Here is a 23,484-nt window from a genome sequence, read left to right on the forward strand (position 1 = left end):
TGTTGAATCTTACCATAAGTTTAGTATTAATATAAATTCTGATGCTGATTAATCCAGAACAATTCAAATCAGTTTACCATGAAAGCAGAGACACAGTCTTGTTAAGGTGTATACCATAGACTGTATAAAAACATGGTGTATACATTTACTTGAAACACAGTCAGCTATGTTAAACCATGAGCTCATTTAATGAACATGTAACACTCATTTACATCAACATTTTAAATCTTAAGTAGGATAATACAGCATCACAGGAGACCGGCAGTGAACATGAGACTGTCTAAAACCAGTATAAAACTAAAGCTCAAAGGATTAGATCAAAATCTCTTCAGCTATTAAACAAACATTCCCTTTTACAGTTAAATGCTTACTGTATATGTGCAAATACGTCTGGACGGCATTAGCATATCTCAAAAAAACGAATAAATTAAGAATGCAAATTAAAAGGGTGAGAAAACCAATATGTTAAGATTCAACATTTTTATCAGCCGCAGTGGGAGGAGTTTTCACTGCAGACTGAACACTGCTGAGGACAGGCCACGCCCCCGACTGCTGATTGGTCACTGGCCATTCAGTGGGACGTCCTGCAGAAACACAATCATGTAAAACTATCAGAGATGTGTTGGAAGCCAAACAATCAAGCAGATCCATGCAGAGCATCACAAGCTTGAACTAAAACCCCTTCAAACACAGCATGGCGTAAAACTCTTCATACGGGCCACTGGGAAATAAACACGAAAAAGTGAACATGCAGTGATCATCATGCAAAGAAACCCATCCGCATCTGACAGCACACAAACACACAAGCTGTCATTAAACTAACCTTCCACCTGCAGACCCTTCAGCCCAAAAACATTCAGATAGTTAGACTGAAAGAAGGGTGAAATAAACCACAACGAGCGGGGCATTAATATCATGAAGAGAAGAGAGAGAAAACTGTTAAAAATGATAAATGTCCTTTACAAAGACACATTCAGGACAACAGAACATAAAAAAATATATTTATTTTAATTATGCTTTAGGGAACGTAAAAATGTCTGAAAATAAATGTCATAGTAAGCCTGCAATATTGTCTTATTTTGTTCATATGACAATAAATGTATTCTTCCACCAAAAAAAAAGAAAAAGGAAAAAAAGTTACCATTTAACTCTCCACGAACACGTTGGGTCCAAAAATATTTTTCCAAACATTTCATTCTTTAATGTAATTCAGTTGCATCACAAATTATTACATTTAATTTATTTCATATATTTTATAGTTTACTACAGGTGCTGGTCATATAATTAGAGTATCATCAAAAAGTTGATTTCACTAATTCCATTAAAAAAGTGAAACTTGTATATTATATTCATTTCAAATGTTTATTTCTTTTAATTTTGATGATTATAACTGACAACCAAGGAAAACCCCAAATTCAGTATTTCAGAAAATTAGAATATTACTTAAGCCCAATACAAAGAAAGGATTTTTAGAAATCTTGGCCAACTGAAAAGTATGAACATGAAAAGTATGAGCATGTACAACACTCAATACTTAGTTAGGGCTCCTTTTGCCTGAATGACTGCAGCAATGCGGCGTGGCATGGAGGTGATCAGTCTGTGGCACTGCTCAGGTGTTATGAGAGCCCAGGTTGCTCTGATAGTGTCCTTCAGCTCTTCTGCACTCTTGGGTCTGGCATATCGCATCTTCCTCTTCCCAATACCCCATAGATTTTCTATGGGGTTAAGGTCAGGCAAGTTTGCTGGCTAATTAAGAACAGGGATACCATGGTCCTTAAACCAGGTACTGGTAGCTTTGGCACTGTGTGCAGGTGCCAAGTCCTGTTGGAAAATGAAATTTGCATCTCCATAAAGTTGGTTAGCAGCAGGAAGCATGAAGTGCTCTAAAACTTCCTGGTATACGGCTGCGTTGACCTTTGACCTCAGAAAACACAGTGGACCAACACCAGCAGATGACATGGCACCCCAAACCATCACTGACTGTGGAAACTTTACACTGGATCTCAAGTAACGTGGATTGTGTGCGTCTCCTCTCTTCCTCCAGACTCTGGGACCCTGATTTCCAAAGGAAATGCTCAATTTAGTTTCATCAGAGAACATAACTTTGTTCCACTCAGCAGCAGTCCAGTCATTTTTGAAGCGAGATGCTTCTGACGCTGTCTGTTGTTCAAGAGTGGATTGACACAAGGAATGCGACCGCTGAAACCCATGTCTTGCATACGTCTGTGTGTAGTGGTTCTTGAAGCACTGACTCCAGCTGCAGTCCACTCTTTGTGAATCTCCCCCACATTTTTGAATGGGTTTTGTTTCACATTCATTTTGCGTATTCACTTTTTTTCTATCACATCTTTTCCTTCCCTTCACCTCTCTATTAATGTGTTTGTACACAGAGCTCCGTGAACAGCCATGACCTTTTGTGTCTTGCCCTCCTTGTGCAAGGTGTCAATGGTCGTCTTTTGGACAACTGTCAAGTCAGTAGTCTTCCCCATGATTGTGTAGCCTACAGAAGTAGACAGAGACCATTTAAAGGCCTTTGCAGGTGTTTTGAGTTAATTAACTGATTAGAGTGTGGCACCAGGTGTCTTCAATATTGAACCTTTTCACAATATTCTAATACTGAGATACTGAATTTGGGATTTTTCTTAGTTGTCAGTTATATTCATCAAAATTAAAAGAAATAAACATTTGAAATATATCAGTTTGTGTGTAATGAATTTAGAGCTGAAACAACGAATCGATTTAATCGATAAAAATCGATTATTAAAATAGTTGTCAACTAATTTAGTCATCGATTCGTTGCTAAATAACTTTTATTTGCCGTAAGCGGCTCATTTCGTGCATATTTCAAATCTGCGGTGACCAAAGTGTGGCAGTAATGAGCCACCGGAGGTTTTACTCAGCCAGTACAGCAGGAGAAGTAGCGAATAGCCAATAGCTGGCCTCGTTTTATGTCACGTGCTTCCCGAACAGCGTCTCTGCAGCATTTAGCGGGATGTGGGAGACTGGGAGTACTTTACTTTGAGCCTTCAAAAAAGAAGAGTAACCTGTAAACTCTGCACTACTGAACTGTTTAAGGGGACGTTCACATATCGCGTCTTTTGCGCGCTCAAGTTCGTTATTTCCAACACCGCACCGCGTCGAGTTAAAAACATCTCAACTTTTCAGAATGCTGCAAGCGCATCGCGAGTCATGTGACAAGAACTAACCAATCAGCTTCATCCTTTCCCGTAACAACGTTAAAAGCTCAGTCAAGATGAAAGGAACAGCTGATCATAGTTGTATATGGATTTCCATTTTGAAATAAATTTAGTAGCAGAGCTACTGCAAGCGATTTTTTGAGCTGCAAATCCATTTATCCTTTGCTGAAATTTCCGCGTCTTCAAGGAGAGAGCACGTCATGGTTGCTTAGCAACGGCAGACACCTCAGGGGCGCTTCTGCCCGAGCGCTTTGGAAAGGAGGAGAAAGCGGTGCGCCTAGCGTTTTCTAGGCGTTTTTAGGCGCGATATGTGAACGGCCCCTAAGACTTTTATTTGTGCAGATTCTCCAGTACAATGTTGTTTGCAAATGTTTAGTCGTAAAAGCTGATAACATTGCTTTTTAACAGTTAACATTTAAAGCTTTACAAACATGTTCTGTGATCAGTTTGTCGTTTACCAGTTCAAAATTCAGTCGTGCAGCCTAATTATGACTGAATGAGAGAGGTAAATGTTTAAAGATATTTGAAATGCACTTTTTTTCTAAGTATTCACTGCTCTTTTTCACACAGCAGGTTTTTTGTGTGTGACTGTCCAATTTTTTTTTTCTGGACAACCTTCTGATGGATTTTACTTTAAATTGTGATTTCCATTCAGGTTTCATGCCATTGGCACTTTATTCGAAGGATTGTTTACAATTTCACAGCAAAAGCTATAAAGCTGTTTCCCAGTAAATAATAAAATACAATGCACTGCAATTTTATTCTGTTTTATCCTTATTCTTCGTGAAAATATGTTCTGAAAGATTCCTTAATAAGCTTTGTTCGGGAGGTTAAACTACTTTAGGAGCTCTAAGGACTGCCATGGTGAAAACATTATTTGAAATCTACTTGTGAAATTTGCTAGAGTATGGGTCAGTGTTCTGATTGCAGAAGAGTTCGACAAAGGATTACTAACACAATAAAACAACTCCAGGTATATTTTTGATTAGGATATGACAATGCAAAATGGTTAAAATCTCTTAAAAATCTATGCTGAAGGATAAAGACCATTTATTAATAATTTACTTGGGGGAAAAAATGGAAAAAACTAAAATATAAGCACATAAACCGATTAATCGATTAATCGTAAAAATAATCGACAGATTAATCGATTATCAAAATAATCGTTAGTTGCAGCCCTAAATGAATTAATATAATATACAAGTTTCCCTTTTTGAATTAAACCGTTTAAACAAAGTCCACTTTTTTGTGGCCAAATTAAGATGGGTTTTAATTTTTTTATTAAACAAAAATTCTACTAAAATGCAATTAACCTTTCAAAATATTTTTATTTATTTTAAATGATTAAATAATAAACTTTATATTACATAAACTATATTTATTGTATTCTGACATTCCCCAAAAAAATTTTATCGCAGAATGAAACAAATTACTATCAAACTCTACTTGGATACTTTGGATATATATATATATATATATATATAAATATCAGCTCCCCAAGGCTGCATTTATTTGATCACAAACACAGTAAAAAACAGTAATATTGTGAAATATTATTACAATTTAAAAATAACTATTTTCTATTGTAATATATTAATAAATGTAATTTATTCCTGTGATCAAAGCTGTATTTTCAGCATCATTACTCCAGTTTTCAGTTTCACATGATCCTTCAGAAATCATTCTAATGTGCTGATTTCTATCAGTATGTTGAAAACAGTTGTGCTGCTTCATATTTTTGTGGAAACAGTGCTACATTTTTCTCAGGATGAATAGAAAGTTTGGTTTGGTTGAATGAATGGAAATGAACACAAAGGCAAACGCACCTCCAGGTTTCCTCTGGCTCTCTTCAGCACGCCGTGAGTCAGAGACACTGCAGAAACACATGACAAACACATCAGTGTTTGATGACTCTAGATGAGTGTGTGTGTGTGTGTGTGTGTGTGTGCGCTGCTCTCTTACGCTGGTCGATGATGATGCGCTCCATGCCTTCTTTGAGATGGTTGGTGGATCTGAGGCGTTTGACCGCTCCGCTCAGTATCCGCTCCTGTTGAGACAGACGAGTCTTCAGATGACTGATCTCACTCTTCAGCAGCTCCTCCTGACGGGACACGCACAAACACACACACCCACGGGACTGGTTTAATAAACCACAGAACTGCTGGCTTTACTAACTAAGTTTCACAATTCTTGATCACTGAATTATGAATTCTCGTGAGGACTGTTGGCATCAGGGTTTATTTCTTGGTTCAAGACAATTTCATTCCATTGCATTTTTATTTATTAGTCGCAACACTTCACAATGAATTTATTTCATTACTGATTTATTAGTCTATATTATTTATATACTATATTAATTGGAAGGTGTATTTTATTACATACACTTTTAATTCGGTTTGAAATTTTTTTTATCCATTTCAATTTCATGTTTTTTTATTTTTCTGTAATGAAAGAACACTCCATAATGTATTTTTTTATTTTTTTATCATATATTTAATTTAGTCTCCTATACTGAATTAGATGTATTTTATTTAACATTAAATAAATGTAAACTCCATTTTAATTAAATGCAATTAATTTCACTATTTCTATTTAATAGAAGGAAAACTCCATAATGTATTAAATTATTTTTTCATATTTAGTCTACTATATTAAATTAGGTGTATTTTATTTCACATAAATAAATCCATACATTTTATCTAAATAATTTTAATTAACTAGAATTTTCTATTCTATTTTTATTTTATTTAAACAAAATATGTACTTAATTTGTCTATTACATTATAAAGTGTATTTTGCTTCACATAAAATAAATACATATATCTTTAATTAATTAGTAATAAATATATATTTTAATAATTTTTTATTAATTAATTACAAAAATACAGTCAAATGTGAACTTGAATAAGTCATATATATAGTTTGATCTATTATATAACATTACAAGGTGTATTTTATTTCACAAATAAAATGTTAATGTCTCAACTTGTTTCTGGTCACAATTTTTTATATATAATTTAGTTTACTACATTATATTATAAGATGCATTTTAATTCACACAAGTAAATAATCAAATGGTTAAGTCAATAAAACTTTATTGTTTAACATCAACAACCGTGCGTCCTCATTTAGTGTAGGGTGTGTGTGTGTGTTACCTGTTGAGCGCGTGTGGCGTCTCCTGAGGGTACGGAGACTCTCCAGAGCAGTTTGAGAAGTCGAGCGGCTTCCTCCAGAGCCTGCTGCATGGTGTTCACACTGCCAGAGACGCTCTTCAGCTGCTCCACAGCCTGACACACACCACAGAAAACACATTCAGTGCTGAAACATGACCCTGACACACACCAGACTGACTGCGTGAGTGTGTGTGTGTTCTCACCCGGCCGCAGCCATGTATCTGTGTGTCCAGATCTGCAGTGACTCTCTTGGCTTCACTGATCTGTTTGCGCAGGGCGTTGTAGTCCTCGATCAGACCCAGAACGTGTCGCCCGCGTCTGTCCGCCCACAGCCGGTGACCCGGGACCAGCCGGGACGGGACGTGAGAGTCCACTGAACTACCGCTGTCTGAACACAAACACAAGTGGAAAAATACCATTTCAATTTCAAGGTTTAGGAGCAAACTTCACAAAAATATCTTTTAGTAATAAGTCAGTTTTTTGGACCATGATGATTTTGTTATATTATTTAAGCACCAATTGCAATCTCATTACTGCATCTCAATGTTTTCAGCTTTATTCGCTTTATTCTCTTTAATTAAAATCTCTACTGTAATATAATTTTTATTTTATTAAAGTAAAGAGCGCATATATAATAAGACATAATAACAATGATTGACAATGACAATGATAAATAGTATAAAATAATAACTTATCTTAATCACAAACCCACATAATGCCAAAAAAATCTCTTTTATAATCTCTTTTTAGATTCAACACTGGAAATTAAATCTGTTCATAAACTAACCAATATCTTTATTAACATACAAACAGCAGAACAATTCATAGATGCATACCATATGCAGCACTGGACGCGTCTGTATGCAAGTGAAAAACATCTGATTTACCAGCTTCATCTGAGAAAGAGAGAGAGAGAGAACGAAAGAAAAAGAAAAAAGGTAGAAAGAACAAACAAAAGAATAAAAGCAGCAATAGAAAGAATGAGCAAAAAATTAACCGAAAGAAAGAAAATAATGAACAAAGGGGTGAAAGAATGAGAGAATGAACAAAAGAACAAAAAAGAAAGACAAGGAACGAACAAACGGAAGACAGGCAGAAAGAATTAAATAAAAAGAATGAAACAAGAAAAAATGTCTGTCTTTTGCTTTTTTCTAAAAGAACTGTTTTCTAGAATCTGCCTCTTCCTATTACTAGTATTTACTGAAGACTATGTTATTGTCATTTGTTACAGTGGTTTAAACTTTGTAAAATCACTGAAATCTTAACACATAATTAACACATTTCAAATGAAGACACTTGTTTGTGGTGTGTGTGTACCTGTTTTTGGCAGCAGGTACTGGATGTTGATGGTTGATCTGGGGTCAGTGTGGGTCAGCAGCTGTTGTTCTAGTCTCTGTCTCAGTGTGCTGTTGATCTGGATGCTTCTCTCCAGCTGAACACGCAGCTGTCTGATCTCAGCCAACAGCTCGCTCAGATCCACCGCTGAACCACTCTCAGAGCCACGGCCCTCACCTGAACACACACACAGATATCAGCGGCGTCTCAGGACACGTGTGTGTGTGTGTGTGTGTGTACGCACCTGTGTGAGTGTGTGTGGAGTTCTTCATGTGCTCATGCACCTGCAGCTCCACACGCACAGACTGCAAGAGCTGCTGGGTGTCACACAACTGCTGCCTCTGATGACTGTTCTCACACTGCAATCTGAAACACACACACACACACACACACACACACACACACACACACATCAGTGCATGCACAACATACAGTTTTATGTTGTCCTCACTGGTTGCATGTAAAACTAACATACAGTGCAACAGTATGTTTGATGTCAGACTGGCAATTGTTGCTTGTTTTAGATGGTTCTTTTTTTCTTGAATCATTCAAACCAAATTACAAATCAGTCTGAATTAAACAGATTTGAATTTGTCAACTCACTCACTGAATGAATTGAATACTGAATCACTCACAATGATTACTACATCAAGTGATTTAATGAGTCACTCAGAACAATGACTGCATTAACGACTGAATCAACTAATGAATCGGTCAGAATGTTTACTGCATAACTATTGAATCACTCTAAAAATCAATTCTGATCGAAAAATGCTGAGAGCTAAAATGTTTGTAAGATTTAAAACCGTTCAAAGATTAACTGGCTGCTCTTAGTTAAAGATACTCCGTTGTAGATGTAAATGAAGATGTAGGAAACACTGATGTGCAACAACTGAAAAATTCAGGGACACAATAATGAGTGTGTGTGTGTAACATGAAACTCATTAGCCAATTACACATTTACCTCCTGGATTACAAATAAATGCGATAATGAAAGCATTACACAGGCCCTCTGAGAATGACATATGATCCCAGACCACTGTGAGCATCTGCTGCTGATCTCTTTTATAAAGAAACACAATTTCCTGTGGATGGATGTCCTGTATGTATTACCTATACAGTTTGTCCTGTAGTTGTGTTTTTTCCTGTTTCAGTGTTTCACACTCTTTTTTGCTCAGCTCTAGTTTAGCAGTTCGTCTGGCCAGAGTCTCCCTCAGGTGGTCGTTCTCCTTCTGTTTATCTGTTTAAAACACACACATCTGTGGCAACAGCTGACAGATCACATCCAGAAGCAGTTTCCAGACTTTGTTACCTCGTGCTCCCTGGTTGAGCTGCTCTTTGAGTGTGTGGTTTTGGGCGAGGAGGAAGTGGAGTTCACTGGTGATGTGAGCGGGATCCTCAGAACCAGCGATGAAGATGTTAGTGGCTGCTGGTCACACACACACACACACACACATTTTGAATGATTAGAAGATTTAAGGAGTGTCATTAGCAACTTCAGCCATGAAATGAATGTGTATGAGTTTCGTGTGTTCACCTGAGTCTTTTTCAGCTTCCTGTAACTTTCTTTCTAGCTGTTCTCGGAGTCTCTCATTGGTTCTGATCGTCTCTTCAAGACGCTGACGCAACACTCGGATCTCCTGAAGGTGTTCTGCTAACAGATCTAAGAGAGAGTGAGAAAATAAATATGCATGAAGATAATTCTGCATCTGGTTACATTCTAAAACGTTAAAGCTCTCGGACTCTACCTGAGTTGATGGTCTTGCTCACTGACGTGTTCTGGTGCTCTGACTGTTTGTCTTCTGTCTTTTTCTGTGGGCTGTGCTTCAGGATAGATCGAGTGAGGTCCAGTTCACTACGAAGTGTAGCGTTCAGTTCCTTGCTGCTTCTCAGCTGCTCCTGCAGATGGCCATTCTCCCGCTGTAGCATTACAACAAACACCTCTTCACCATCGGCCACGCCCCCTTCAACAGCCACGCCCCCAGATCCCAGCCCTGTATCTGAAAACGCATCGCCATTGGTTAACTTCAGCCCTGCAAAAAATGACAAGTACGACAGGTTTACAAGAATAATTTGTGAATATTTAGTACAAAAACATGCTAATAGAATTTTAGCAATTTTGTGTACTGTATGTCTCCATTGCCATCATTCAACTGTATTATATTATGTATGAGGTATATTAGACACGCCAGCATTCAACAGTTTAGGGTCTCTTCTGCTCACCAAGATTGCATTTATTAAAAACACAGTTAAAAAAAAAGTAAAATTGTGAAATATTACTACAATACAAGTCTTCTACTTGAATACATTTTAAAATGTAATTGATTGCTGTGATTAATCCTGATTTTCAGCATCATTACTCCAGTCTTCAGTGTCACATGATCCTTCAGAAATATACACTTCAAATACATTTTTATGAAAGATAATAAAAACAATACTTGTCTTTATAATACCAGGCACTGAACAACCAAGCACAATAAGGGGACACTTATTAATAAAGTAAACTGTTAATTTGACTTCGTGTTGAGATTAATGTCTTACAACAGTTTCAAATGTTGCTACCAATGTTGCTATCATTAACTAAAACCAAAACTGTCCACATTTGTAGAATGTATCTGGCTTCTAGTCTCATCAGCAGCTTGTTTTGCTGCTTGATATCATCTTATATTATTTTAAATGTATTATCTTAATTATGAACACACTGGTTTGTAGCGCAAACAGTTTTAACGTTTAATGCACGCTGTTATACTTTTCATTATTTCTGAAAAAAAAGTGGATAAAAATAGTTTTTGGTAATAAAAGTTGAAATAAAATAAAATATAAATATTAGAAGAAAAACTTAAAAATGAGAAATGTTGCCTCAGCAATTAAATTGAAATAAGTTAAAGTACAATGTATTAAAATTTCTAACACTAATATTTCACATTTTAAACGGAATAATAGAATTTAAATTGTAAAAAGAATAATTAAATTCTAAATTGAAATATTAAAAATGATAAAAGCACATTAAAAAAATAGTAAATTTTAAAACACTTTGAAAACACAAAAATAAAAGCTTATTGAAAATATTTTTAAAATACTGTAATAGTACATACAAAAGACTAAAATAACACTGGGTCAAACATCAACTTCTGTTACTTAAGCCTAACCTATAATTCAAGACAGCAAGGCATCAGCAGCATTTAACACAGAACTGGACAGTTAAGAAAACATTACAGCTTGATTTTTACCTTCCTCTTTGGTGGCTTTAAGCACTTTTCTCCATCTGCTACGAGAGACGCTGTTATTGACCACAATTTGTTCACTCATGTCCAGAGCCGAGCTACTCTTAACCTAGACCTGGTCTTACTATAACACCAGATGTCAGTATGGTTTCAATCCAGTAGAAAGTTTAGAAGAGCAGGAACACTGTCACGAACATTTATCCAGTCTGAACGACAATTCAGCAACATTAGACAACCCTCGCTTCTACTAACGTTGGTGCTAAACAACTTGTAAATACGGTGTAGTCCATCACGCGTTCACTAAATACATCTTCAATCTTGTGATCTATTGTGTCCCAGCTGCTGGGAAACCTGAACCAGTTGGCTCTGATGAGACGTCAGGAGTAATACACTTCTTCTGTTCACTAGTGTTGTGCTATGAGAGTTACTCCAGCATCTTGTGCCAATGCTTTTACTGAAAAGCTAAATCAATCCGTTTGTATGAAACTAAACACTCAACAAATCAGCAACACACTGGCTCAGGGCTCTTAAAGGATAACAGTGCATACTGAATAATGCATCTGGAAGGACCAGTAACAGGACACCAGCCTCAGCTCCTGCCGTTTCACTACACAATTCTAATACTCAAGCATTCAGATGAACAAAAATAGATAAATGCATATTTAATATCAAGACAGCACACATGGAACAAAACAGCTCAAAAGATACTATCAGTGATAATAAATAAGTTTTGCGGAAGTATTAAAATTATGCATCACACCTACAAAAAGAGTTTAAAACTCAAAAACACAAATTTAAATTAAACTTGCCAAGGCAATGGACTAAAATAAGTTTAAACACTAAAATCACAAATAAAATAAAAATAAATTAAACCTAAATTGAAATTTAAAAAATGAAAAAGCACATAACATTACTAAAAAAAAAGACAATAAACTACTAAAATTTTATTACTTAAACAAATAAATACTATGAGAGTTTATTAAAATAACACTGGTACTACATTTATTTTAAAAACAAATATTTAGTGGAATAAAAATTACAAAAAATACAAACGCATAAAATGAAAACTGAAAATACAAAAACAAAAACCTAATTGAAAATCTTAACAAATATGATTTATAAATTAAATTAAAATAAAACTGGTACTAAAATTACTAAAACAAAAACAAACCTAAAAAATTACAAAAATTAAAATAAAATTGAGGACTGTTTATTACTTTAGTAGCATGATTGAAAATACTAATAAATACTGTAGTAGTTTATAAATAATACTAATACAACATCAACTTCTGTTACTTGAACCTAATTTATAATTCAAGAAGATACCAACACCTCCTAAACGCAGAACTGGACAATTCAGTTTACACAGAACAATATTACACAAGCACTGAGACTGTGAGAAACTGAACAAGACTTCAGTGTTACAAAGTACCAAAACTCATTTGACCTACATATCTCTCCAGGTCAAGAGGTCACAGCGAGAAATCAACAAGAGCCCCATGTGAAGGTTTACTGGATAAATAATTCAGCTTGATTTAAAAGGTGCTCTGCCATTCATCTATTACCCCCGAGTCCGTTTTAGGCTGCTAAAACATTGAAGGACTTTATTGGAAAGATGTTCCCAAACGTTCAGTAATAATTTAGATTTATTTTTAGATTAGATGCAATCTGATGCATTTAGAAACAAACTTACAGTTGATCAGGTGAGTGTTACCTGTATGAAGTCTGTTGGGCATCTGTCTGCGGCCTGCAGTGGGGCTGTCATGGAAAGAGGTTGTGCCTTCACTGGACAGTCTGTCACTCATCTCGGAGTCTGAGCACTGGTGCATTCTGGGAACTTGCATTCGCAGTTGATGTTGCAGAGACTGAATGAGGCAGTCTTTTTCCTGTAGCCCTGCAGAGAGTCTGTCACACACACACATACACACACAAATAATTACATAGAGAACAAAACTGTCAGTAAACAATCAGAGGGACACGATAAAACAAAATCAACAGTCAACACAACAACAACAACACACAACGTTATAAGAAAATTAGTCTGTAAAAGAGCAAGGCCGAATCCCAATCCTATACTTCTACAACTAGATACTTCTAGCATCTAGTTAAATTAATTAACTTAAAATTTATTTAAAGTTTAGCTTAATCTAAAATCTTTAGATTCTAAAACGGTTCAAAAAGAAAATAAATAAACACTATCATTCAAAGTTTTAACAGTAATAAAAAATAAAAAAAAGTTTTTTGAAAGATCTCTCATCTGTTCACTAAGGCTACAAAAATATAATATATAAATATAATACTACTATAAAAACATTAATATTGTGAAATATTATTGCAATTTAAAATAAATGTTTTCTATGTTAATATATTATATTTAATATATTTAATATTATATCTTAAAATGCCGACAGCCGATTGCTGATCGCGTATTTTAAGCAGAAACAGTCCGGTTCTGATTTATGGCCGGTCAACTGGTGCATCCCTAATTTTCAGCATCATTACTCCAGTCTTCAGTTTCAGAAATCATTCTAATATGCTCATTTGCTGCTCAAGAAACATTTCTGATTATTATCAGTGTTGAAAATAGCAGTTTTCCTACCTCATATTTTTTGGAAACATTTTATTATTACTTTTTCTTTAATGAATACAACAAAGTTGAAAAGAACAGCATTTATTTGAAATACAAATCTGTTGTAAAATTATAAATGTCTATACTGTCACTTTCGAATTGAATGCATCCTTGCTGAAGCGAAAAAAAAAACAAGGGTAGCAAAATTTGGGACACATTAATAATAATAATAATCTTTCATACTATATAATATGGATAGTATATGAATTGAGATGGAGCCTGAATCTGGCTGTAAAGACCATCACCCAAAGATAAAAAAAAATAACACAAAAACCATAAATGACTAAAAAGATTTCCATTGTAAAGATAAGAAACACAGCACTGCACACATGCCCTTGCAGGCAGCACTCACAGGCCAATGTAATGCTGTGTACTTATGGCAAGATTCTGGTTCTGTCTGCACAAATAAACCATCTGTAGCTGCTGCTGTTCTCTGTCGCCCTCTATCTGAGAGCGCAGGTACTGCAGCTCCTCCCACACACACTCACAATCACTGTCAGGAGGAAGCCAAAGACTATGGCATCAAACACCAGCTGGATTACAGGACAATAGTAGCAACAGACTCGATAGTAAACTACAGCTTTGACCGTACAAACTCTTCTATTACATTACAATTCTTCGCTGACAATTTATTAACTGTGATATCACAGCACATCGTTTTTAGCAGATATAAAGCTGAAAGCTGTCTTACCTGAGCTTCATCTCTGTCTCTGCTTCCTCCTCATTATCCATACTAGACCCTCCTGTAGAAACTAAAGGGTAACAGAAAACACATATTATACTTCAACATTTTCATTTATGACTGTTTACAATAGATTCCTACTGCTATGCTGCCTACAATTATTTTAAATAGTATGTGAAAGCAGTATTATTTTAGTATCAAGATGCTATTTCAGTTTGTCTATATATATATATATATATATATATATATATATATATATATATATATATAAAACTTCAGTTTTAGTATATTATTTTAGTACATATTTCATCTTTTAGTATATTTTGCCTTGGGAACTAGCTGGGAAAAAAAAAAAAAAAAAAAATTATTATATATATATATATATATATATATATATATATATATATATATATATATATATATATATATATATATATATATATATATATATATATATATATATTAGGGGTGTAACAGTACGCAAAAATCACGGTTCGGTACATACCTCGGTTTTAAAGTCACGGTTCGGTTCATTTTCGGTACAGTAAGGTAAAGAAATGCAAACATTAAACTGCAGGTTGTTTATTACTATAAACTTTTTTTAACAATTTGTTTACACTTTTCTAAACACTTTTTAATAAAACATAATTAAAGATATATAAAATAAAAAAAAGAATAAGAAATAAAATACTGCTGCAAAGTTCTCCTCTAAATAAAATACTCTCAGTCTCAAACCTATATCACATAATAAAATATAATGAAAAATATAAATAAATAACTATGACAGGAGACCTTAATGATACGGGTGACTCTTCAAGGTCCGGCTTGTCCATACTGTCAATGGGCTTGTCTGCATTGGCCATGACCCTTTTACGGTCTATGGCCATGACGCTAGCTAACGAGAGGCTGGGCTAAAGCATGCCATGTATGTTGGTGTACAGCGCGCGGTGTGTGATTTTATTTATTTATTTATTTTTATTCAAACCAGTTCAGCGGAAATCCCGTGCTGCAGTCAATTTCATAATTTCAGTTATTTTCACTAACAGCACAAAGAAGTTGCGATTGTAAAGCCTGTGTTATACTTTCCGCATTAGCAATCCGGACGCGTACACGGCCAGCGCGTACGTGAACCTCTTCCATTTTTACTTCCGAAAACGTACGCTGATGGTCCGCTCTGCAACAAACATGTGAACAAACAATTGCCCAGAATTATTATTCTTTTATTGAAGGATTGCACAGGTTCGAGTAGCAATGGGCTTCTTCACACTGCCTGCACATGTGCAGTTGTGCTTTTGGAGCCTACTGACCACACGCACCTGTCCGCGCGGCCGTCTGCTCAGCCTCGGCACACACTCTCCGAGGATGATTTTTACGTCATGCCTACCTAGCGGTCCATAGCGGACTCGCGGACGCGGAAAGTACAGAGGTTTTAAGATGCAGTCTGTAAGACACGCACGGGAGCATGACCTGATGCGAGACATTGCAGAAAATGTGTGTTCACAAATGTAGCCTATGATCCAAATATGGAAAGCACTTTTGAATTTAATAATATGAGGTTCTCTCCAGAGATATTTTGCCACATTTCTTCAGTTAAGGATGATTGCTACGTAGTATATGGTGTTTCCATTTGCCTGAACTTCTTCAAGTGAGTTGCGGGTCAAACTGAAAATCCTCCTACACTACTGCGACTATTCTTGTTTGTATGTGTTCATTCGCTGGCATTCTCCACATTTCTTTTTTTCTCCCTTAAAAACAAATTTGTAATTTCTGATGCTTAATTTTACCTGAACTAATGGCTGTAGATGACTATTTGAATTGAATTCTGCCAAAGTGCGCTCTTGTATGTGTTCATTAAATGCGTAATGTTATGTGAGTAAGTTTGCTCATGTCTGAAAATAATATATGAAAAACAAAATAATTTCACATAAAAACATTAGGCTATGGCTTATATTTTTTTAGTAGCCTACATTTTTTTAATTAATGTAAAAAATTAAATTAATTGTAAAACTGAAAGTTTTATTTTTATTGTGTTCAGCATTTGAATTCATGCGGGCCGCGGGTTGAGAACCACTGGTGTAGGGCAATCTGCACAGTGATTAACATATAGACATGACCAATGAAAACTTTGGAGTCAGCTGCAGGGCTGGATTTGCTCTGAACGCGGAGACTTCCGCCACTTAATATGTTCGTGTGGAAACACGAAAAGGTACCTATGTTCCGCACACAAATTATTGCATTCGGTACCGAAAGCCCTGTACCGAAACGGTCCGGTACAAAAACACGTACCGTTACACCCCTAATATATAATATATATATATATATATTTATTTATTTATACATACACACACACACATACACACACACATACACACACACACACACACACGTCTGGTCAGCTATCCTTGTGGGGACTCTCCATAGGCGTAATGGTTTTTATACTGTACAGACTGTATTTTCTATCGCCCTACACCAACCCTACCCCTAAACCTAACCCTCACAGGAAACTTTCTGCATTTTTAGATTTTCAAGAAACTTCATTCTGTGTAATTTATTAGATTGTTTACCCGTGGGGACCTCAATTTAGGTCCCCACCGTGGTTTGAGTCTAAATTCAGGTTTAAGTCCCCACCAGAATAGAAAAACAAGTACACACACACACACACTCGTCTATATTTGAAGTGGATCAAAACCTTTCATAAAAGTTGTCCTAAAACCAAAATGCATTCTTGTCTTACGACTACTTTGATTAACTTTTTTGATCCACTTTGTTATCCTTAAAGGTCCTATGACATGAAAATTTCACTTTCTGAGGTTTTTTTTTTTTACTTTCTTTTTATTATAAGGATCTTTCACATTTCACAGTTTACATTGGAGGCAAAAAAAAAAAAAAAAAAAAGTGATTTATACTTATATTATTAGTTATGCACTTTTCCAAATGAGACATTTGGTTCGAAAACAAAAGATTATAATTGCCTCACATATATATATTGACCTTTTTGTGATTACATGTAAACCAAAACGTAAACAAAAAAAAAAAAAAAACTATATACAAAAGGTGCAAGTGGATAAGGTTTTGTTTCATTTACACAAAACTACAAACAGACTACCTAACAGAACTACAGTTTATTTCAATCCTCTCTCTCCTGTTGACCACCCCCTTCCCAACCCTGTGTCGTCTGCCCTCGCTGCTCAGACCTCAGACAAGATCCAGTCTTATTGCACTTATATATGCAATCCACTTAGACCATAAACCTATAAATTTCTCCTTTTCTAATCTTAAGGTCATAGTGAGTCTCTCCATTATATATATTTGGTTTATAATGTTGTACCATTCATCAGAACCTGGTAGGTCTGGTTGAAGCCATTTTCTTGTCACTGCCTTCCTGGCTGACAGTAAAAGAATCCTAAGCAGGTACTTATCTGCAGCCAAAGTCAGATTTGGGGTTTCCATACCTAGGTACATATGTAAGAAATCAAAAGGAATATTAATTTGAAAAATATTCTCCAAGCATCTATGTACCTCTTGCCAAAAGGGTACAGCCTTTGGGCAGGCCAAGAATATATGATAATGATTAGCGTCATTGATGCCACACAGTCTCCAGCATCCTGTTCCTATGTTTTGGTGAGATTTCTGGGCGGGGGTAATAAAAAATCTCATTATGTTTTTCCATCCAAATTCTCTCCAAGTTAACGAACAAGTTGTCTTCCACTGTATTTTACACATTACTTCCCAGTCATTCTCATCTATTGCTGTGCCAATTTCCTTTTCCCATTTCCTTTTGACGTATTGCGTGTTTATTGGTTTGCTTGCTTGGAGACCTTGGTACAGCCTTGATATGATTTTTGTAATGGTATTCACATTATAAGCTAACCGAAATATATTCAGAATGATGTTGTCCCTTCTGTCTGTGATTCTCCTTGTAATTTCCTCATATCTATTTCTCATTTGCAAATACCGATAGAAGTCCCGATTTACTAGGCCATGTTTTCCCTTGAGAGTTTGAAAGTCTATTAGTTGTCCTTTATGTGTAAATGTGAAGTAAGAGGTGAGGCCTTTCTCTGTCCATTCTCTGAATCTTTTATCATGTTTATTGGGTGTAAAATCTGTGTCATAGGCACACCATCTTAACATCGCAACTCCCTTGGTTAGTTTATTATTTTTACAAACTTGATGCCAGATCTTAAAAGTTAGTTTTATCCATGGATTATCTTTATTTGTCAGGTGAGGGAGTAATCTCTTATCTGCTACCATGGCTTGTATTGGGGTGCCATTTGTGGTAGCCTCCTCTATGTCTTTCCACCTTGCTGTAAAAGTTGGGTTACATAGGCATACAAGGGGTCTTAACTGAGCAGCGTAATAATAATCTCTTAGACATGGCAGTGCCAGGCCTCCCCCATCTTTTGTGATTTGTAACGTGTTGTATTTTATCCTTGGCTTTTTCCCCTGCCATATAAAGCGAGATATTATTTTATCCCATTCAGCAAATTGTTGTTTAGTAACTTCAATAGGGAGGGTTTGGAAAAGGTACAAGAGACGTGGCAAAATGCCAATCTTTACTGATTCAATTCTGTTTGTTAGCCCTAGAGAAGGGATAAGACTCCATCTTGATAGATCTGACTTAATTTTTGAATTTAATGGTTCATAGTTAAGTTTGAATAGTGTTGTAGTGTCTCTACATAAAATTACCCCAAGATATTTAATAGAATTCTGGCCCCATTTAAGATTATATTTGTTTTGTAATTCTCTAGGAGGTTCAAAGTTGAAAGTCAAAACCTGAGTTTTTTGAATATTTAATTTATATCCTGAGAATAGCCCAAATTCTTCAAGTGTTGACATCAGCCTCTGTATCGATTCCTTTGGCTGGCCTAAATAAATCAAGATATCATCTGCAAATAGAGATAGTTTTTGGTCCCCTCCTTGCATATTTATTCCTTTAATTAGATCATCTTGTCTTATACACTGGGCGAGAGGTTCTATAAACAGAGCAAATAAGGTTGGGGAGAGAGGACACCCCTGTCTGCAGGATCTTTCTAATGTAAATGGCTTTGACAAGCTGCCATTTATTTTAATCCTAGCTGTTGGTTTATTGTAAATTGATTGGGTTGCCTTGATAATGGTTTCATGAAAACCAAACTTAGCTAAAACTTGATAAAGAAATGACCACCTCATGGAGTCAAAAGCTTTCTCTGCGTCCAATCCTATCAACATTGCTTCTATGTTATTATTTTGGATGTGTTGTATGACATGCAGAGTCCGTCTAATACTGTCCTGGGTCTGCCTCTGTCGAATAAACCCTGTCTGGTCTGTTTTTATAAGATTGGGCATAATGTTGCCGAGTCGTTTAGCTATTATTGAAGTGTACATTTTGTAGTCTAAATTTAGGACAGAGATCGGTCTGTATTGACCACAATCTGTTTTGTCTTTGCCTTCTTTTGGTATGACCGTAATTGTTGCTTCTTTCCATGAGGGGGGGGGTCTCCCCCCCTTTGAGGGCCCAGTCACAGACCGCTCGTAGCCTTGGAGTTAGTTGTTCTCTAAACGTCTTATAATGTTCGGATGTAAAGCCGTCCGTGCCTGGGCTCTTATGAGCTTTTAGCCTACTTATTGCTGCGTTAATTTCACTATCTGTAATTTCCTTTAATAAATTGCTATTTTCCTGTTCAGTCACTTTTGGTAGGTTCAGTGAGTCTAAGAATTTTCCCACCAAATTGTCATTATCCAACTTTGGCTGGGAGTATAGGTCTTTATAATAAGTTTCAAAGCTCTGTTGTATTTTTTCCACATCATGGTGTATTAATCCGGTTTTTGGATGTTTAATCTTATAAACTGCGCTATCAGCTTGTTGTTTTCTTAATTTATATGCCAGCCATTTTGTAGATCTACCCCCTATCTCATAATATCCTTGCTTTATATATAACAACTTTTTCTGAGTTTCTTCAGTATAAATTATGTCAATTTCGTTTTGTAAATTTTTTGATTTCCAATTTTGTATTATTGTCTGATGAGCTTTTGTGCTGCCTTTGTAACTCCTTAAGATTGGTTTGTAATTTTTCAAGTTTCTCTTTTCTTTGTTTTTTTAACAAGGTGGAGTAGGCAATTATCTTCCCCCTTACTACTGCTTTATATGCATCCCACAGAATGGATGGAGTAACTTCTCCATTGTCATTTTCCTTAAAATATAAATCAATTTCAGTTCTTAGTTGTTCTTTAATTTTAGGATCATTTAATATACGTGAATTGAGTCTCCAGATTGTTGATTTAGGTTTATTATTAGTGTAGATGGATAAAAGTACAGGAGAGTGGTCCGATAAATCAATTGTGCCAATGTTGCATGTTTTAATTCTGTGTCTATCTTTACTAAAGGTAAAAAAGTAATCTATCCTAGAATACGTAGAGTGGGGTGCAGAATAATGCGTGTAGTCTCGTCCAGAGGGGTAAGTCTCTCCAGATATCAATAATTCCAGTTTCGGTCATGATACAGTTTATCTTTCTGGTGAGTAATTTTTGTTGTGGTAAGTTTGTATATGAACTAGTTTAGATAGTCTTATATTCATATCACCTCCACATATCAACATTCCCTGAGTTTCTGATATCATCATTTCAAATAAATGTTTATAAAATAGCCAGTCGCTCCCAGGTGGTGCATATATGTTAAGAATAGTGACCAGTAAGCCATCAATTCTCCCCTTGACCAAAATGTATCGACCTTCTTTATCTTTCTTTTCAGATAAATGCTCATAACAGGTTTGTTGGGAAATTAGGATTGCCACCCCCCTTCGATGTCCTGACTTGTAAGATGATGAGAAAACATGCTTATATGGGCCTCTCTTTAATTTTTTGTGCTCCTCGTCCGATAAGTGTGTCTCCTGGAGCAAGGCTACATGAGCCTTTTCCTTTTTTAATTTAGCCAATATTTTGGTTCTCTTTTGTGGATTTACCACCCCATTTACATTGAAGGAGAGGATATTCAATAATTGATTAGTATCTGTCATTATTATTTAGGTAAGACATATTTTCAGAGCCAGTATTTCCACTTGTCCCAAAAACAGATTTCAAGCTGCATAGAACGGCAGCGAACCAAAAACATATAGATGAAAAACTAAAATAACATATACTTGAAAACATCCAAAATGAAAAAGCTCCCATTAGTGGGGTTATCATTATATAACCCTGTAATAAGACCTGATGTAAAGTCTCTCGGAGGGTAAGCCCCCCAGTTAGGGGTGGGCCCTCTGCTGAAGCGTCCTTGTTGCTCAGTTCCCACATTCTTTGTGTGGAGAAACAAACAAATGAAATAATAATACAATAAAATAAAAATGCACTAAAGCACTTAAGAGTACCTGAAGCTTTTAGTATATTTCCTTCATACTCCACTGTCACTTTAGACTGGCTCCCTTCGAAACTGCTCCAGTCTTTCTTTAGTCGACGGTCTTGCTCGTGTTGTGTGCTCTCCATCTCGTTGCTGCTTTCTCCGGTTCCCGTCACTAACGGACCACGTCAGTCTCTTTAACTGCTCCATCATCGTCGCAGGTGGTTTTATGACTGTGACGGGTAGACCCTTCTCAGACATGTCTTTCGTTGCTTCCTCGACTGTGGTATAAACTCGTGTTCCATCCGAGTAAAACACCCGCAGTTTCGCTGGGAATGGCGTCTGAAACCGTATCCCTCTTTCTTTCAGTATCTTCTTAGCCTCCGCGTATGACTGTCTTTGTCTAAGTACGTTGGGTGCGTAGTCATTATCCAAGTTTATTTGTTTACCTTTCCAAATAAACCCTTTCTTCTGCCACGCTTTTCTAAGGACCTCTTCTTTAGTCCTGTAGCTCAGAAAGCGGGCAACGATGGACCGTGGCGGGGCTCCGTCGGGTGGGGCTGGGGCGAGCGCGCGGTGTGCCCGTTCTATCTGGAGGTTCAAGGTCGTGGGGAGCTGCAGATTTTCTTTTAGCAGGTTTTCGATAAAGTCTATCATTGAGGAGGCATTTTTTTCCTCACCTTCAGGAATGGAGTAGATCCTTATGTTATTTCGCCTCGATCTCCCTTCTTGGTCAGTTAGTTGCGTCTCGAGTCTGGACTGAATTTTAAACAGCTCTGTCACGATATCTTCCCCCGATTGCACTCGCTCCTCAGCGTCGAGTATACGGCTTTCCACATCCACGAGTCTTGCATTGGTAGCATTTATTTCCCCCTTTATTTCCTGGAGTTGTTGGGTATTGTCTTTTCTAAAGTCTCTCTGTTTCTTTGATTTCGATTTAGTCTGCCTGTCTCTTACCATCGCCCCGTCTTATCCCTCCTTGTTTAGCAAAATTATATGAAGATTTTCGAGTTTTCTGGGCTTTTTAGCTAAAAATGCCCAGAGCCGCAGTTTTTATACAGCCATCACGTTGCGTGCTCGACCGGAAGCCCTTTCTGAGGTTTTTTAACATTAATATGACTTCCCCTAGCATGTATGTGGTCCCCAAGTTTCTAAAAATTTTAATCGGTGCAAATCAAGATTTTGCTATCTTTCTCTGCCTTTGAGAAAATGGAAGCTCAAACGGGCTGATCTGGAATCTCCTCTTTGTGACGTTGTAAAGAGAAATGTTACCTCCCCTTTCTCTGCTTTGCCCGCCCAAATATTTACATATAATTCAGTCGCAATGTCAGCACAGGCGTTACAAACAGACTTTTATGATATGGATTCGACAGCACCGGAACAAACAGTGAGTAACTGTGTTCATTAATGCCTGATCTGTGATCAGTGATTTCTGATGTGCAGCTAATTATTCAAGTTCACAGACTTTCTTTCTAAATCGTTTAATACTGTTTATGCATCAGTGAATCAAGCCAGTGACTACACGATCAACTTCACGTTGTTTCTCTTAGTAGCATGAAACAAATCTGTTATTTAAATTGTGATTTAACTACAGAGAGCGATCAAAGAACGCTCCCTTTTTTTCGGAGCTGTCACACATTGCGAGTATATATTATCTGCACTCTTGCCCAAACTGCCGTTACAATGAATGACGCTGTTATGCTGCACAACGGAGCTCTTACTGTATTCATGTGTTTGCTGTTAGTTGTGGTGAAAGCATTTTGTGAGAGAAAACGTGTTGCAATAATGACGAGATCACTGCATTCACGCGATAAACAGACTCTGTCTATTCAATGCTGCTCATCACTGCAGCCTTTCATGTGATGGGAAAAGATCGAAAAAATAATTATATAAATCAACAAATCCACGATTCGTTAATCTCGACAGCTGTAGTAT

General features: G+C 36.4%; 1 protein-coding gene across 1 annotated transcript in view; it reads right to left on the minus strand.

Annotated features, from left to right (window-relative positions):
• Positions 1–165: 165 nt before the first annotated feature.
• LOC132130883 (CDK5 regulatory subunit-associated protein 2-like) overlaps positions 166–23,484 on the minus strand; it is a 48,762-nt gene continuing 25,443 nt past the window's right edge. The window contains 16 exon segments of the mRNA XM_059542732.1: positions 166–543; positions 546–584; positions 824–869; positions 5,024–5,070; positions 5,160–5,298; positions 6,353–6,484; positions 6,574–6,758; positions 7,207–7,266; positions 7,688–7,882; positions 7,950–8,071; positions 8,819–8,945; positions 9,018–9,134; positions 9,243–9,368; positions 9,454–9,738; positions 12,644–12,834; positions 14,250–14,310. Coding sequence (XP_059398715.1) covers positions 485–543; positions 546–584; positions 824–869; positions 5,024–5,070; positions 5,160–5,298; positions 6,353–6,484; positions 6,574–6,758; positions 7,207–7,266; positions 7,688–7,882; positions 7,950–8,071; positions 8,819–8,945; positions 9,018–9,134; positions 9,243–9,368; positions 9,454–9,738; positions 12,644–12,834; positions 14,250–14,310 — 1,931 coding nt within the window. The 3' untranslated portion in view covers positions 166–484.

Source organism: Carassius carassius, chromosome 47 (assembly GCF_963082965.1).
Source record: "Carassius carassius chromosome 47, fCarCar2.1, whole genome shotgun sequence".
Lineage (NCBI taxonomy): Eukaryota > Metazoa > Chordata > Actinopteri > Cypriniformes > Cyprinidae > Carassius > Carassius carassius.